General features: G+C 38.6%; 1 protein-coding gene and 1 long non-coding RNA gene across 3 annotated transcripts in view; one reads left to right on the top strand and one right to left on the bottom strand.

Annotated features, from left to right (window-relative positions):
* MPPED2 (metallophosphoesterase domain containing 2) overlaps window positions 1-18,647 on the top strand; it is a 200,545-nt gene extending 181,898 nt beyond the window's left edge. For both annotated transcript variants that reach the window (XM_003773661.4, XM_031942731.1), the window contains exons 5-7: window positions 10,250-10,365; window positions 14,243-14,356; window positions 17,730-18,647. In XM_003773661.4, coding sequence (XP_003773709.1) covers window positions 10,250-10,365; window positions 14,243-14,356; window positions 17,730-17,848 — 349 coding nt within the window. In that variant the 3' untranslated portion in view covers window positions 17,849-18,647. The remainder of the gene's footprint in view (window positions 1-10,249; window positions 10,366-14,242; window positions 14,357-17,729) is intronic.
* Window positions 14,730-17,734, bottom strand: LOC116419954. Its single transcript, XR_004230280.1, has 3 exons — window positions 17,631-17,734; window positions 17,262-17,314; window positions 14,730-14,975 (listed from the first exon to the last, which is right to left on the bottom strand). It is a non-coding gene; the product is annotated as an uncharacterized LOC116419954 (long non-coding RNA).
* Window positions 18,648-18,764: the final 117 nt, after the last annotated feature.

Genomic DNA, 18,764 nt, shown 5'->3' with positions numbered 1-18,764 from the left:
ATCATTTCCAATTATGGCACATTTCACAGCAGACTATATCCTTTTTTAAAAACGGCAGTGATTTTCATCCACTGTACAGACAAATTAAAATCCTAATGCTATAGAATCATGGAGAAGGGAAGGGACTGAGTGACTGAACCAGCTGGGGAGAGAGAAACCTACGCTGACCTTTGAAAGCGGGTGGGATTGTAAAGGTGGTTTCGTTGGGTCAGTTTTCCAGGAAGTTTGCAGAGACGGTGTACAGTGTACGGCTTATCCCAAAGATCAGGTCTTCCTTCCTCTTGCTATTGTGGCACTTGGCATATATGCCATTTGACTGGGCTAGGTATGGATATGCTCTATAGACTAATATAAGACCCCTTTTAATTGCACAGACAAATCCCTTTCAGCTTGCTTTGTCCGGGGATCTGTGGGGACTGTGCTACTATTCTCCAGCAGCATCAAGAGCTAGGAAACAGACCTAGTGATGGGAAGGGGGGCAGGTGTCTGCCTTTCATCTGGATGCTCCGTATGAAACATCTGGAACCTGTGTAACTTTGATTCCTAACTGACAGGGAAGCTTTGCAGCCATGGGAGGGTTGAGCTATCAGGTGAGGCAGAGATCAAGAATTATTGTGATGTTTTCGTGGCAGGAGAAAGACGCTCTGAAGTGCTGTGTGATTTTAAGCAGTGGTAGTTAAATTAGGTTCTCTTGGACCCGGCATGATCTACAGTATGAGAGAGCCTATGGCTTTGTGTGTGCTTTGCATGAAGGAGATTAAAGCTCTGAATCAGGGCCACCATCTAGGGGAAAATATGCCGTTAAAATGTGTTTCTCTTTCTGTAGTCTATGTCTGTGCTTAGATGCCAGCAGCAGAAATAGCAGTAATTGATGGTTTAGAGAATTTTTTCTGTGAATCCTTTTAATGCCCCCCTCTCTGTTATAAATATTACAGCACGAAAGTAGCCCGTTGCTCTGGGTACCCAATTTAAGATTTTGTCAAACTCCAACCACCGGCGCTCCTTGGCTAAGCAACCTTGACTAACAGCTTTGACATACTACCGAATTGTCTGTGCAAGATGGATTGCGAGCTTTTTTTTTTTTTTTTTAATTTTTTTTTAATTCCAAGCAGTAGAGCACTGAGGAAATTTCTTTTAATAAGTAATCAACCTAAGTAAAATGTCTACTATGTGTCTGATGGGTTACCGTTTTCCTGCACCCTGGGGATTTTTTAAAAGCATAATATTGGCAGGGTCAGAATCGTACAATCCCCTGGGTAGAAAGCTCTGGTAGGAGTGAACTTGAGACACGTATCTGTGTCATTGACCCCCCCAGGACTAGTCAAGGCTTACCTTTACACAAAGAATTGTGGTTTCCCCTTTGTTTAGCACAGCGCCCACCTCAAGTTTCATGGGGTAGGGGGCAGGCAGTAGGCAACTATTCACCTGTCCATTCCTTGAATTTATAGTGTCTCCACTGGGTTCTGCCTGCACCATAGCACAGTGTACTGCAAACACAGATGACCTTTACCAAGGATTTCATCTAAACCTGCCTCCATATAGAAAACCCGTGTTTTTATTAACATTGTTGGGCTCGAGTCCTCTCTAGGCTATTTTCTCTTGCCTCTGCATCTGGAATTGGAGGCTGCGAAGACTTTCTAATCACAGTTAGAAGGGCTGAGCATCTCCAGGATTTAACGTTCAGTTTCACTGATTTCTTTAGAAATATTTCCTTTTCAGCTCCGAAAGCCAGTTTTCTCAAGGCCATTGAATTTTTCGTGTTCTTTTCTGAGGCGAAATCTCCCTATGTGTAAGGGGACATGGTTCAGGCAAATTTGGGCCCACTGGCAACAGGGAAAATCGTGAAACGTTTTCTTCCAAGTTGGTTCCCATGTGGAATTTGTTAGTCACAGCTAATTATTAAAGCTTTGGCAAAAGGCGATGACATTGTTAGCTTTGATTCTACCCCTCCTCCTTCCCACCCTCCCCAACCCCATCCTCCACCTCCTTCTGTTAGAGAACAAAACATATTGTAGGCTCGTGGAAGTTGGTTATATTCATGTTCTCCAGTGAACTCCTGGTGAGATCACTATTAGGGTTTCATGTTTCCAGTTGAAATTGTGGTATTGTCCCTATAGTACTCTTGGCATTAGAAACCCAACTGAATAAAGAATCATTAAATAATGGTGATACATTCCACTTCTCTAGTGCACACACATTCTCCCTCTACCATCCACTGCTTCACCAGCCAGCCCTTCCTCCAGCCTGTACTGCAAAATTTCACTTCCTGAGAACCTGAGTCATTCAGTTTCAGCATTTAGCCAGTAGCACTGGGACCAGAAAGGGCTAAATAATTGTTTCTTTGAAAAATACCTGGTGGAGGCAGCTAGTTGATGTAGTGGATAGAGTATCAGCCCTGAAGTCAGGAGGACTAGAGTTCAAATGCGGCTTTAGACATTTAATACTTCCTTGCTGTGTGACCCAGGGCAAGTCACTTAACCCCAATTGCCCAGCAAAAAAAAAAAAAAAAAAAAAAAAGAAAAGAAAAGAAAAAAGAAAGAAAGAAAGAAGGAAAAAATACCTGGTGGTTTTTTTGGATTTAAAGCTTGAGAGGAGTCAACATGTGGATAGCCAAAGAAGTTAGTGTGGCTTTAGTCTACACTAATAAAGGTATAATATCCAAGATTTGGGAGACAAGAGTAGTGACATGCTCCAACTTTCATAATCAAACTGTTGATTTTCATACCAATATTTTGGGAAAGACATTGACAAGCTAGAAAGTATCCATAAGAGGTAACCAGAATGGTGAAGTATCTCTAATTTATGTACTAGTAATATTTTGGGAAAGACATTGACAAGCTAGAAAGTATCCATAAGAGGTAACCAGCATGGTGAAGTATCTCTGTGCCATAGCAATATTTTGGGAAAGACATTGACAAGCTGGAAAGTATCCTTAAGAAGTAACCAGAATGGTGAAGTATCTCTAATTTATGTATTAGTAATATTTTGGGAAAGACATTGACAAGCTAGAAAGTATCCATAAGAGGTAACCAGAATGGTGAAGTATCTCTAATTTATGTACTAGTAATATTTTGGGAAAGACATTGACAAGCTAGAAAGTATCCATAAGAGGTAACCAGCATGGTGAAGTATCTCTGTGCCATAGCAATATTTTGGGAAAGACATTGACAAGCTGGAAAGTATCCTTAAAAGGTAACTAGTGAAGGATTTCGAATTTATGTCATACAAAGATTATCTAAAGGAAGTGGGAGTGTTTTACCTTAGAGAAGAGGTTTTAGAGGGCTATTTTTGAATGTGTGAAGGGCTGCTATATGGGAGAGAGTGTCCCCATGTCCACATTTGATAGACCTGAGTGAGGAAAACTTGAAAGGAAGGAAATATTAGCTTGATTTGAAAAAACCCTTCCAGATAATTGGATCTATCCAAAGATGACACGGGCTGCCCCAGGAAGTGGTAGGTTGCCCTTCTCTAAAGTCTCCAAGCAGAGACCAGAAGACCACTTCTCAAATGTGCTATGCAGGGCGGGTTGCTCAAGGAGAGGGTAGAGATTGGATAGGATGCCTCTTGGACTTCTTCTGTTTCTGCCATCCTGTTCTTCTGTGATAGATAAATTTCATCAAAGCTACTGCCAAAAGAGAACCTCAAGGGCTGATAGTTCAAACTCCTTCTTTTATAGGAGCAATGTGCCACAATAAAAACTGCACTGGCTCCAGATTCAAATCTTGCTTCTTGACAACCTCTTGAGTTTGACAAAATTGCTTAATCTTCCCGGACTTGTTTCTTCATCTATCAAATAAAGGAATTGGATTTGATTGTTTCTGAGATCTCTCTTCAAACTATCAATCAACATTTATTAAGCGCCTACTATATGCTAACATTTTTTCAATTTTATGTGAGGACGTTAGGTGACTTTTTCACAATCATACAAGCAGAATGTAGCAGTGTCACAGTCACAGGTCCTCTGAATTTTGTCCCTTCTTCACTGTCTCAAAATGACCCTTTAATGACCTAAGTCATACTTTAGCTTACAATTAGTTTTTGGCATCACTGGGATTAGGACCAAGAAAGTCTCCTGATCAAATGTTTTTTTTTTTCTTTTTTTTTTTCCCCTCTGTGACCATGGCCATTGTCTCCAAAGCGAAGCCCTGCCAGAGAATGCCTGAAGGAACTTCACATCTGTGTTAAGGAAATGAAAAACCACATTAGAAGTACCATGAAAATCATACTAAAAGTAACTTTGTTTTTGTTTCAGATACTTGATATTCGAACATAAGCAAGCCATGAAAATTTGATTCCAGAATACAATTAGAACTAAAAATAAATCCACATCTCCATCTTTTCCTCTCTCATCCTCTTTGGTCTCTGTCTCTTCATCTCTTTCTCTCTCTTTCTTTTTGCCTCCTTTCTATCACAGTTTCTTTCTCCTTTTCTCTTTCAATATTTCTCTTTTCCTCCATCTCTCTCCTCTCTGTGTCTCTTTGTTTCTCTCATCCTCTGTCTCTTTCTTCCTTTCTCCTCTTCTCTTTCTCTTTTTACTCCTCTTTTCTATCACAGTTTCTCTATCCTTTCTCTTTTTCAATACTTTCTTCCATTTCTCTTCTTTCTGTGTCTCTTTTTCTCTCTCATTCTCTCTGTCATTTTCTCCCTTCCTCATCCTCTCTTTCTTCTGCCTTTCTATCACTGTTTCTTTCTCCCTTTCTCTCTTTCAATAGCTCTTTTCTTCCATCTCTTTTCTCTGTGTGTCTGTTTCTGCCTCTCTCTCTCTGTCTCTCTCTCTCTCTGTCTCTCTCTCTCTCTCTCTCTCTCTCTCTCTCTCTCTCTCTCTCTCTCTCTCTCTCTCTCTCTCACACACACACACACACTCACACTCACACACACTCACACCTTATCACATGTGTTTTGGTGATAATAAAAGCCAGAACCTTCTAAACTCTATCTAACTTGGAAACTTCTGGATTTTGTCACAAGTTTAATGTTAGCCAAACGTAATTTGGGTCTCTGCAGACTGATGTCTTATTTGAATCTTTTATGGAAAGCTCATAATGGAGAGTACTCAAGGGAACAGGCCTGCTCGTTTCTGGAAGAATCTTTTTTAAACAATAGTGAAAAAACTACATTTGTGTCCCTATTCATCCCTAACAGATACCACAAGGCTAATTTGGCCCTGACTGGAATGTTTTAGGTTGTTCATTTGTTTTCCCAAAGCTAGTATTCAATAAGTAGAGGAATTCCTAGTGTGGAAACTATCTCTACTGATGCAGATTGACTATTCTCCTGTAGTTTCTAATCTTAAGAAGTCATCTGGGGCATTGAAAGTTTAAATGATTTGTCCAAATCACAAGCCAATATGTGTCAAAGGAGAGACTTGAAACCAGCTCTTCCTAACAAGAGTGTATCATATTATTCTGCTTCCCTGTGGCATATTTATGATAGAAATAATCAGAGAAAGATTTCTCACTCATACTAATTTCTTTTAAATCTTCTGTGCTTTTTCCAGGCAAAACTTTCTAACACAGAAGGAAAGCATCCCTTAAGTCCTACTACTCTGTGCATGTACATTTTTAAAATCACTGATTTGTTTTCCTTCCAATTTTTATTTATCCCTATGAAATGCTTTTTGGTTGGCTCCTGGACTTGTTTTTTTTTTTTTTTAATTTTCTTAGATCAGAGTCTAGAATCAGATAATTGAAATGAAAAAGAAGAGAGAGTGGATCAACTGGGGAAATCCTTGATTTATATTATATGGTAAAAAGATAGGTTGATCCCTAAGGTAAATAGCAATCAACAAAAGGATCAGATGATTAAATGAGGCCCCGTATTATAGGAGTACGCACAATTTGATCAGAAGCCATGGCTTTGGGAAAAAAACTACCACTGTATTTTTAAAAAAGTGATCTTTTGTGGTAATTTAAGTCAAATAGTCACTCTAAGCTTACTGTGACATTTTTTATGGTTTGTCATGTCTGAATCTTCATGACCAAATTTGGGATTTTCTTAGCAAACATAGTGGAGTGCTTTGCCATTTCCTTCTTCAGCTCATTTTATAGATGGGGAAACTGAGGCAAGCAGGATTAAATGAATTCCCCAGGGTCATACGGCTAATAAGTATCTGTAGCAAAATTTGAACTCGGGAAAAGGAGTCTTCCTGACTCTAGGGCCAACACTTTTTCCACTGCACCAACTTGCTGTCACCTAGCTGCCCTATCTTGTTGATGTATACTGATCTATTCTGTTAAAGTGTTTGCCGGAGTTCTTGTCAAATAGATTTTCCCTGGTGAATTCCCTTCTTTGGTTTATCAAACAATGAAAATAACCATCATCTTACTCAATATGAAGGCAATGATCAAGTGGAATGAGCACTGTATTTTTATGTCAGGAAACACAGACTCAAACTCTGTTCCCACACTTGGATTAAATGTAAGCTTCTTGAGGACAAGATTTGTTTGATTTTGATGATTTTATCACCAGTGTCTGAAACAGAGCAGCCCCTGAATACCTAGGTATTTATTGACTGACTGATTGTATGATTGTGGACAATTTATTTCCCTTTCCGAACCTCAGTGTCTTCATCAATAAAATGAGAGATGACTCAGATGGTATCTTCCAGCTCTGATTATTTGAAGAAAAACAAAAGAGCTTCACCTGGTTCTATTTAAAAAGTAATATATCCTTCTATCTAGGAGACCAAGATGGGATTTTGATTCAGTAAATATTTATCATGTGGCTAAAAGGTCAGTCTCAGCCAGCAGGTAATAACTTGCTTTCAGACCTCTGACTCGAGTCTGGCTTAAAACATTTTGGTTCCAAGTTGGAAAAAAAAAAGAATCCTAAGTATCTCTACAGTAGCTATATTTGTATTGTTGCCATCTTACACCCAATATGGCCATATATTTAAAATAAGGAGTACCACAGACTCATTCTTGCTACGGGGTTATAAAAAATTCAAGCACTAATATCTAGCTATATAGCCATAGACATAGAGATATCCATTTATATCTGTTTAATGTATTTCATCTGTCTGTCCTTTTTCTATCACTCTGTCTCATTCTTCTTTCTCTCTTTTCTCCCTCTGTCTTTCCCCTCTCCTTTCTTTCTCTCTTATTTCTTCCCTTCCTTCCCTCCCTCCTTCTGTCTGCCTGCCTGCCTGCCTGCCTGCCTTCCTTCCTTCCTTCCTTCCTTCCTTCCTCTCTCTCTCTCTCTCTCTCTCTCTCTCTCTCTCTCTCTCTCTTTCTCTTCCTTCCTTTCCAATAATTATCACAAAACTGTGAAAATTAACCTCTAAGCTAAGACAAATAGATATAATCTAGTGCTTCTGGGCCTTGGATTTCCTGTCTTCTCAGAGGATGTGAGGAGTAATGATGCTCCACCATAAGAATTATTTGGTAAAAAAGTGTGTTTATGTTTGCTCCTGATGTTGAGAGGATCTGAATATTTCATCAAACACTTTATTTTCCAGCAGAGCTTTCAGAAATGAGCAACTAAATGAATTTACAGTAAAATTAAAAAGATGCTAGCAATTTGGAGCTTGAATTTAAATTTAGAGTCATGGATTGCTAAACATAATGGGCCATATATAGTAATGATGGGATTTTATTCGGCACTACCAGAAAGCATGTGTCTCAGAAGTTTCCCCTAGCATTTTAAAAAGATGTGAACTAAGCCCATTAATGTGAGTAATTGGATTCTTTGAGCTTCACCAAAACCTTATACACATATGCCAGTCTCCATGCCTAGTAATGAGAGGAAGGGAACCCTAAAATTTAGTGATTCAGCAAATCAAATAATACTTAAGTGTTTTTTTTTAAACTGTCTTCTGCAAGCAAAGATGATTACCATTGTTCCAAGTATAACAAAGAAACTTTAAAGATGAAAAAAATTAAATACCCAAATAAGCTGAAACATTCTAGTTTCTGATCCTTTTCATGGACAATCCTCCCACTTTAGAATATAAGCCTCTTGATGAGAGTCTATGTATTCCTGGCATTTAGGATAATGCTTTGCAAAGTGTTTATAACTTGCTCATAATTAAATGACTATTGAGTTGAAGTGAACTGAATTGCATTAGAATTTGCTTCATCCTTGGGATCATAGATTTGAATTAAAAATCATCGAATTCTACCAATTCATTTTACAAATGAGGAAACTGAGACTCAGAGTGAATAATGACACGCTCAAGAGCACATGGGTAGTAAGTTAACAGAGATGGCATTCAAATTCCAGTCCTTTTACTTCAAATAAATCACTTTTTCCATTGCTCCATGTTGCCTATTTTTATAATTAGCCCGCCTAAGGAAGGACTTGATGAACTTCAAGACAGAGAACATGTGTTCTACTCTTAGCTCGTATAGTACAACAAAATGATGGGAGGGTCACTTCTGGGCTGTACACAGTAGCCATATTATTGTATGTCTCATCCAGCTGGCATTTTCAGTGTGTCAATTTCAATCTCTTTTTGATTAAAAAAAAAAAGATGGTTTTGGCCAATATTTCAAATAAACCTGGTCACATCTTAATCTGTGGAATCAGAAAAAAGAATGAAAAGCTTTTCAAGTTTCTATGCTAAAGCTGGAAGATTTTAGACATCTCCTCATCCAATTTCCTCATTTTAATAATAATCAACAAAAACTGATGCTCAGAGAAAAGGAAGAAAGTAAGTTGCCAAAGGAGAAAGGAAACCGTACTTAGGGTTAGGCAACAGACTCCTTCCCTGGTAGCTTTTAGAAGAGTTCATCTTAGTTTTTTTGTTGTTGTTTCTTCACACAACTCCTAACACCTTTGTTTTCTCCTATGTCTCTTCTTGCAGGACCAACTAAGGTGGTTTGGGTATCTCCAAATGGATGTCCATAGTAGATTTAATGGAATTTATTCTATTTATTCTAAACCCACCCATTTTTCAGACTTCCCTATTTCTGTTGAAGGAAACACCATTTTCCTAGTCACCGGGTTTTTACAACTTCAAAATCATCTTCAGTTCAGCTTTCTCCCTCATCCTCCTTCCCCTCCAACATCCATTTAGTTACTAGACTTTGTCAGGTCTTCCCTCATAACATCTGACACACCTGTCCCCTTCTTTATATGTCTCATGTCTCTTGCATTAGCTTCCCAGGTCGGGAAGCTTTCTTTCTCTGATTTCTGGTCTTTCCTCTCCCCAACCCATCCTTCAGACAGCTGCCAAATAGATATTTCAAGAATATAGAACTGATGAGGTTATTCCCATATTCAAAAATCTTTAGGGGTTTTCTATAATCTATAGGATAAAATATATCCTCCTTCTGATATTTACGTTTCTCTGTGATCTGACTTCTTTTCTAGACTTATTTCACATTATTACCCTGCACTCTCTTTTCCAGTCAAAAGTAAGCTACTAGCTTTCCAGTGCATGACATCTCTCCTCATGCATCTGTATCATGTCTGGCATGAACTTCCTATTCACCTCTGCCTCTTTGAATCCCTAGCTTCCTTCAGTATACAATTCAGGTAGAATCTCCTATCTAAGGCCTTTTCTCATGCACTCAGTTTGTTGGTTTTCTGCCCCTTGAACTAGACTGTATTTTTATGTGTATTTTGTATTTAATGATTTGTGATGTACTGAATCCCCCAAATATAATTTGAACTCCTCGAAGGCAGACACTGTTAGTTTTTGTCTTTGTATTCTGGTACCTAGAACAGGTCTGACATATGGTAGAAGCTTTACACTTATCTATGGAATCGTATTAAGTTGAGTTCTTCTCTTACTCTCATTTTGCTTGAGCTACACTTTGTTCCAAATGTCCTATCTGTTGAATCTCGTTTTTACCAAAACAGTCCTTTTAGTAAAGGCATCTGCCACAAGGGTATTTTCTGGATCACTCTCAGGATTTTGTCAAGAATAATTTCTGGTGAGGAGGTTGAGCGCTTACTTTAGCACTCTTCCTCTAAATTAATGGTGGAACTGTTCCAGAGCTGAGCCAGAAATTCACGTAGCTCTGATATCTGGGCATGTCCAAAATAACGTCCCCTTTATATTTATGATGTTCTTTTCTCCAGACAATCATATCCCTTTGCATTGAATGATTCACAGCCCACATGTTCACCTTTAAATGTCTCGGTTGGAAGGTAACCAACAGAAAGGGTCCCTTTCTGAGAGACAACTTTCCAAAAGAGAAGGAAAAAAATACAAACTGTTAGAGGGAATGTGCAAGTCAAAATTTCTGAAAATATGAAACATTGCTCTGTTGCCCTGATGCCATTTGCATTATTTTTCTCAAAGGACACCGTGGTTTAATGGATGGGGCTTTAACCTACCCAGAGGTCAGTCTTTGCTGGACAAGTGGAACCTCATCCCAGAGGGAATTGATATACTAATGACACATGGCCCTCCTCTTGGTAAGTGAAGCAAGGGGCATCATTTTTATAGTGGTGAATATTTTCTGTTCAGGCAGAATGAATAATGCTTTCAGGGACATAATCATTTTCCTCTAACCAAAAAGGAAAAAAAAGGAATATGGGAGGGAGGTGGAAAGCAATGTCTTCAAAGAAGCCCAGTATGATAATTAAACTTAGCAGTTCTGCTGGGCTTCCAGGTGTTCTTGAAATTAAATTTTTTGATTTATTGGAGTCAAGGAAAATCAAATGAGTATATAGCACCACAGTCTTTTGAGCCAGATAATTTATTTTAAGAACAGTATTCACCTTACAAGGGAGGGAGGGAGAAGCACACCATATACCCCATCATGGAAGCTTTTGAATGACCATGAAATGACTGAAGCTTTTATTCAGAGTTCATTTCCCTTTTCATCAACTAGTTAGAACAGGGGAGGAGTCTTTAAGTTCAACATTTGAGCTTATTATTTGAAGAGAAAGTGCTTCCTCCCTCTCTAAACTGCACACACTGAAATTAAGTAAAAAGGAAGAAGTCCAGTGAGCATTTATAATGTTAATAATATTTTATTTTTCTGAATACATGCAAAGCTCTCAACATTCCCCTTTGGAAAACCTTTTGTTTCAATTTTTTTCTCCCTCTCCTCCCCCTCTCCAAGACAGCAAACAATACAATATAGGTTCCACATGTGCACTTCTTGAACACATTTCCATATTCGTCATGTAAGCGTTTATAATTAAAGATGACCTACAGGTGATTATCCTAGAGATTCTGGGGCAGATATGAGGTTTTCATAGCCAGTAGAGTCAGTGATATGATAAGAAATTAAAAATCCCTATGATTTTCACTTTATGATTATGAAAAGTATTATTTTACTTCTGTGGACAGCCCTTTTTCCAACCAACACTTTAACAAACACACATATATTAAATGTATACTTTGTGCAGGGCACTGTAATAAGTGCTGGTTATACAGAGAAAAGGAAAAAAAGTCTCTTCCCTCAAGGAGCTGATCTAAGGGAGAGATGACATCAAGATCAATCATAGCGTACAAAAAAAATAAATAGGAGATGGAATATAGGATAGAGTAGCGGTGACCCTAGGCTCTGAAGGGCTATAACATAATATAAAATATAACATAAGCTCTTGGCACATCCTGCAAAACATGCAAGAATTTGAGTGCAATCCAGGTGGTGTAATGTGAGTCACTCAGCGATCAGATTTCAGACAGCCTCATTACCAGGTTTGAACATGGGCTGGTTAATATTTTGCATCAGTCACTCTCAAAGACTGTACCAGTTTACAGAGGAAAATGTCCCCCTCAATGAAATCATGGTTCCTCAAAATATCACAGTGTAATCGCGGTTCCTTATCATGATTAATTCATTATCTATAACTTTATCCTCCATTTGGGATTATGCAAGAAAAAAATTTTAATCCAGGATTGACACACTTCATTCCTGTCACAAAAATTAACGAGCTGGTTTGGGTTTGGGTTACGTATATTAACTTTAATATTAGTCAAATTGAAGAGACCAGTCAGGTCTGGGAGATGATCATAATAGAATCCCAAGAAGAATATCATGGGATCTTAGATTGAGAACTAGAAGGCCATCAAAATTTAGGTGTTGTAGAGTCCAATCAACTCATTTTGCAGATGGGGAAACTATAGCATGGAGTATTTTAACTGACTTGTCCAAAGTCCTATAGTCAATAAGTACCCAAAGGAGGATTTGAATTGGGTTTTATTGACTCATAAATCAGTGCCCTATCCAATGTACCCTCTGCTATTTTGAGTTATCCATGTCTATGTTATCTTCTATTTGCAGAGAATTTTTAAATGTAATTTTTGGAGACAATTTCCCTTGAAAGCCATTTGCTACTATTTTTTGATCCTTCTTAAAGAAGAAAAGAAACATTTATTGTATTTCTCAAAAGGAAGTTGGGAGGGATTAGGTGAAATACTAGACAAAAATAAATCCAAGGAAGTCCTATCTTCAAATTCTGCCTCAGTTACTAATAGTATCATCTTGGGCTAACGAGTTAATTTCTTGGGAGCTGTATTTCTTCATATATAAGGAGTTGGACAAGGTCTCTAAGGTCCCTTTCATTTGTGATAAGGGTAAGAGTGCCAGCCACAGTGGCAGCTCTTGAAAAATTTGGGCCCAGAATAAGAGCCTGAACTGCTGCAAATCTCAACAGTTCCCCCATTGGATTAGGGACTTGCATCAAACATGTGTTTGGGGTTACTTAGGGACTATAACAGTTTCACTGCAAACTTGGACAAATCCTTCAGCTTGGAATGAAAGCAAATTGTGGTGACAGATGTTTAAATTCCAGGCCTCCAAGAAAAACTTTGCAGCTTGGTATTATGATGCTTCCAAAGAAAAGGATGGGGGGGGGGGACATAAAATAAAGCATGCAGTTGGTGTTTCAGAATGACTTTGTAGGCACATTTTGCACATGGTACTAATTGCACCCATTGAGGGAGATTGGAAATAACCTTTTGCAAAGCATTTTTAAATTCTCCACTTCTGGTTTCGAGAATGATAGTGGTCAAATACATCCCACCCATTCACATATCCAGTGATAAAAGAGCTTTTCTTTCCTTTGGACATTTTCTATGAAAAGTGATTTTCCCCCTTAAAAAAAAACAGTGTAGAAATAAAGCAATAAAAGAATATGCTTATAATTTTTGGTGGTGAGTACCTTTCCCCATTTCAAAGAGCTTTTATACTTTCCTTTCAATCAATGCATAATATTGGAATAAATCTCCCCTTTCTCCATCTATATTCCACATATCATTATTTATGGTCTGTCTAACCAATTTTGCATGGAGTGGGACTCAATGTTCTTTTTTTCAATCTCACTGAACTAAATGGTCAACTTGTTTGCCATTCTCTGTCTAAAACCACTTTGATTTATGCCCCTTATTGTGGTTTTTTTGTTTTTGTTTTTGATAGATAGAAATGACATAATGGTGTCACAAACAGATTTGTGCCGTTTGTTTGTGCTAAAGCTTGCTGGACCCACTGCTCTTCCCAGCCTCCTCCTCTACTCCCAGCCCCACCCCCCTCTGATCACTACAGATTCCATTTCAGACTGTAACCATCCTGACAGCCGACTTTTGTGATAATTGATGTCAGTTTTTTATGGATTTTCTGCATTAAGTGTGGAACTAAGTGGCTTTTACTTTAAAAGTAGTCAATTAGCCCCAGCTTGCTGGATACTGTTATGGGTCATGTTGTTACCTATAGCTGGTGATCAGCCTGGGGAGGTAACCTAGCTTTCCCAGGCTCTGGTCACTGGAAATCACTCAGAGCCCAGAGTTGAATTGTCTAGAGAAATCCAAGGGTATGGAGGCCAGTGTATAATGTGGCCTTTCCCAACCCTCCTTAATCTAACTCTCTTGGAAGTAAATCTGCTCTTTGGGTAGATGGAACGTTAAGGAGAGTAATAAGGAGAGAGGTACAAAATTGAAAAAGGAGAGAAAGAGAAACAAATACAGACCCAGACATATAAGAAAAAGAAAGGGGGTGGGAGACCACATAACAGTGGCAGGAATAAATGTCACCAAGTTTCAGCTCACAGAGAGGATTTGAAATCTAGTAGTTGAATAAATCAAATTCTATACGGGGAAAAATGTTAATTAAGAGGAGAAAAAAACCCCTGAAACTAAAAAAAAAAAAAAAAAAAAAAAAGACTCTAAAGAAGACAAAGTGATGAGTGAAAAGTTTCTTAAAAGGTACTGTAAGCTTTAATGGAGAGGTTAGGATTACAGATAATGTAATAAACCTTCAGTGAGTTATGGCTTCCTGAAAGTCTAAATGAAACCTTACCTGAAGAGAGAAAATTAAGAGTATTGATTTCATTTTGCCCTCAGGTTTTCGAGACTGGGTCCCCAAGGAGCTTCAGCGAGTTGGCTGCGTTGAACTGTTAAACACGGTGCAAAGGCGAGTACGACCCAAACTCCACGTCTTTGGTGGAATCCATGAAGGTATGAAGTGGGAGAAGGGAGAAGTGGAAACCCCGGCTCTGGAAGTAGATTTGGTCTGATCAGAGCGCCTTTGATTATATCATAAGCCATGTACATGATAGACAGGCCTTTTTGCAGATAGATGCTGAAGGACCCATTTAGAGCTTCCCCAAAATGTCAAGGTCTATTAGCTCCAAGTCAGACTAAGCAGAGTAATCAATTCCTTGCACAAATGGGAGCCAGATCTGTTGATATTCCCCCTGCCCTTGATATTCCCCCTGCCCTTTAAGGTGAGCGTAGGAAAATTCAAAAGGTTTGAATGTCTCACAGAAGAAGAGGTTCAGGGCAGGTTCAATTGTTTTTTTTGGTCTAGCACCCTTTTTTTCAGGTGATGATACTGAGGCTCAGAGAGATTGACATCTTCATGCTCTCACACACTTGGTAGCAAAGCAGAATCAGGATCTGAGGCTGGGTTTCCAGCTATGAATCTGACACTCTGGCAACTGTACCCCCTTTTTAAAAAAATTATCCCTCTTTCCTTAAATTGAGGGTAACAACATGTACATGTGCTAACCATCAGAAGCAGGATATGAATCCCAGTCCTTTGGCCCCAAAAAATGCAATGGCATTACTCTGACTCCTGTATTAAAAAGCAAGCAAAGAGAGAAGAAAAGGGATGGCAGAGAAATAAAACAAATAAAATTATCAGTAAGTTTAAAATGATTTCCCTCCTCTTACTTGCCTATCCAGTTTTTACTCCATACAGAGTGAAAGAAATGAGATTACTTTTTTTTTTAACATCTGACCAATTTTCTTCTGTAATTTATTTGGGGCCAGAGGCTTATGTTTCCTTATGGTTTGTTTGTAGGCCTTTGTAACTCTGTGGAATCAAAAATTCCTGATTTTCAGTCAACTAATGTTTATTAAACTACTATGGGCCAGATTTTTAAAATGGATCATGAAACTTTTGGCTGCTCCCCTTTGGGGAGATCTGCATTCAAAAGGAGACTATGGGCCAGGCACATACAGTGAAAGGGAAGGGGGCAGTTCTGCTTAGACCTCATCTCAGCTGCTTTTCCCCAGAACCACTTGGGAGTTCTTTATGCACTAACAGTAGAGCAGGGATGTCAGGTCACATGCCAGAAAAACAAGGCAAAAAAAAAAAAAAAAAAAAGAAATAAAAAGCCAGAAAGTTTTCTTTGCCAAGCTCAGAGACCCAGAGGCTTCCTGGTTAGGTGGTAATAAAGAGCATATTGAAAATCCCCCCACAGAGCCAAGAGAAAATTCAGATTGCCCTGAGAGCAGGCGCCAGCTGAGCAGGTAGAAGGCAGGGCCGCGGCCCTCCAAGAGAGCGGGGCCTCCAATCTGCCCTGCCTTTGTGGCCGCTCTCTCAAAAAAGGAGAAGGCTTTTTAGGCATGATTAACAAGGAACACTGGAAAGAATTCCATACCTACATTTTAAAACTCATTTCTAAGCAAGGTTTCTGGAGGAAATGGCTATAATGTTAAGGACAGCTTTTAAAAAAACAAACAACCATATATTATACCTTTTTTTTCCCCCACCTTCTTAAATTTTTAAAAAATTGCCTTCAGTTCACTCAGGCAAAGAAGAAGGATTCCAAACAGTAAAGTTCCTTAAAGGGAAGGAGATCATATTCAAATAAACTTGTCTTTTTTATTCCTTTAAGACAGCTGAAGAGGGCAGAAGGAGGGCAAATACCAAACATCTCGATGGAGAGCGATAACGAGACTTTATGACCTCAGAACTAAACACTGCACATGTAAATGCTTTCCCCACTCCCCCTGGAGATTTTTCCATTGACCCTCATTAAGCCCTCCGTAGGTTCACTAGGTTCATAGACTTGGAGAATTTTCAGCAGGAAAATACACACAGATACACAGACCTCACCTAGCTCTTAAAGGTTTCTCTAAGCCCCACATTAACACACACACACACACACACACACACACACACACACACACACACACACACGTTACCTAGCTCTCTGAGGTTTCTTCAAATCCTATCTTCTTCAAGTAAATTTTTTACCAAATAATTTCCCAATGTCCCTAAGTCCCCAAGTCATAATGACATAGCCTAATATCTTATTTTATTAATTTTATTAAAAAGATTAATTGAATCATAGCAGCAGAAGAGCAAACACTTTATAGGAAAGGGAAAAGGGAGTGATGATGTCTAGATCTTGGATCTACCATTATTCAGGATTAAGTGAGCATGAACACACACACACACACACACACACACACACACACACACACACACACACAGTCACAGTCACACACACACATATACACACCTTATCTCTTAAAGATTTCCCCAAATAACACATCCACTCATGCTCACACACACACTCATTCACACATCCCTCACTTACATCTTAAAAAATCACACACACACACACCCCTCACTCTCTTTCTCTCCCTCCGTCCCTTCTTTCCTCTCTCCTTCCCTCTCTCTCCTCCTTCCTCCCTCCCTCTTTCCTCCTTTCTCCCTTCCTTCCTCCTTTCTTTCCTCTCTCTCCTTTCCTCTCTCCTCCTTCCTCCCTCCCTCTTTCCTCCTTTCTCCCTTCCTTCCTCCTTTCCTTCCTCTCTCTCTGCCTCTTTCCCTCTCCCTCCCTTTTTCTTTCTTTCTCTCTCCCTCTCTCTCTCTCTCTCTCTCTCTCTCTCTCTCTCTCTCATACACACACACAGATGCTGAGAGTGATTTCATTAGCCTCTTTCTATAGGTCATAGCAATTACTTAAATAGTAGACAGGAAATGCTTTTGTTTGGCTCACGCTGTAGGCAGCCAAAATAACATGCTGAGAAGTCTTTTGTTCGTCAATATTCTTAAACAAGCTACAAGTCCACGACACAGCAGAAAGAGCATAGATTTGGAATTAGAGTATCTGACTCTGTCACTTACCAGATATGATGTTGGTTAAGTAACTTAGTCCTTCTGCATCTCAGTTTCCTCCTCTGTAAAACAGAAATGAACCAAATCACTTCTAGGATCCCTTCAGATTCTAAGTCTTAAGATTTTATTATTTAAACAAGGAACAGAGATATTTACATCCCTATCCCAAGTGATAAAGGAACCACAGCCTTTCCTTATATCCTGACTTTTATGTTAAGTCAAAAATAACAATGACAAAAAATTACTAAGAATCCATTTATTTGAACCACAATACAACATACATTTCTTCTTTTCTAAAGAGAAGAAACAGGTAAGTGGCAGCTTTTGGAAGCTGCTAACGTCTGGAGCAGCTCAGATGAATTTCAGCCCACCACTTACCAGCAAAGAGATCTTTGACTTGAGTAGCCTTTAGAAGCTACATTGAGGTCACCACCATTTGTGCCCATAACAGTCAGCATGAACCACTCTTCCCCACAGGTTACGGCATCATGACAGACGGTTACACAACGTACATCAACGCCTCAACGTGTACGGTCAGCTTTCAGCCAACCAACCCTCCCATTATATTTGACCTTCCAAACCCTCAAGGATCATGAAGCACTCTAAATGCCCCAATTGGAGCGATGGAAGGAAGGTCGATAAACTGCCATTTTTCTAATTCTAAACTTACATTCTCTTATATGTTTCTTTCCAAATTCTGTGAGGTTTTTGTAAAATTGCTGGTACAAAAATGACGCTAGAGGTTGTGCTTTTTTTTCCCCTTTCTTTTTCTATTCTTTCTTTAAAAAAAAAAAAAAAAAAACCTTTTTTTTTTTTTTTTTTTTTTTTTTTTGGAAATGCGGCATTCGTTTTAAATCGATAAAGCATTGTGGATTTGTAAAATGACTCCTGTTTTCTCAATGACCATGCCATTGTAAATCATTAGTGTTCTCCAAAGGACAGCCAAGCTTTCTTTTAAGAAATAAGAAATGTTATTTTATATGATATAAGCTGGAAGAAAAAAAAGAGGCAGTGTTGTTTTTTTTTTTTTTTTATAAAAATCATCCAGATTTGCACAACTGTTGAGTACTGTTTGATTTTTATTTTGTGATGTCCTTTGTTTGTAAATGTGGCCCCGATGTATTAGCAGACTTCTGGATAGAAGTTGACTTTGAAGGGTCATCTCTGCACGCACCTCAAGGCACATGCTCTGCTCCCCATGGTAACACGAGTTACATCAAGGGGATGGAACAAGCCTCAGATCTGGTATTTCTGGCCTCTTTCAAAAGGTGGTTTAGTTAGCAGCATTGGTATTTGTGATGATATGCTTTCTTATTATTTTGGTTAATTTTTTAAATTATTTTAGTTTTAAGAATATGGGGGTGAAATCCAAAAAAAAAAAATTTGTTTCATGCAGCAAAAAAAAAAAAAAAAAAGAAAAAGAAAAAAAGAAAAAAGAAAAAAAAAGAAAAAAAAAAACATGTAAGTGCAGACTTCTTTTAAATATGAATTTATATATATATAAGTATTTTT

The sequence above is a fragment of the Sarcophilus harrisii genome, chromosome 6, assembly GCF_902635505.1.
Source record: "Sarcophilus harrisii chromosome 6, mSarHar1.11, whole genome shotgun sequence".
Lineage (NCBI taxonomy): Eukaryota > Metazoa > Chordata > Mammalia > Dasyuromorphia > Dasyuridae > Sarcophilus > Sarcophilus harrisii.
This window is presented reverse-complemented; position numbering and strand designations above follow the sequence as displayed.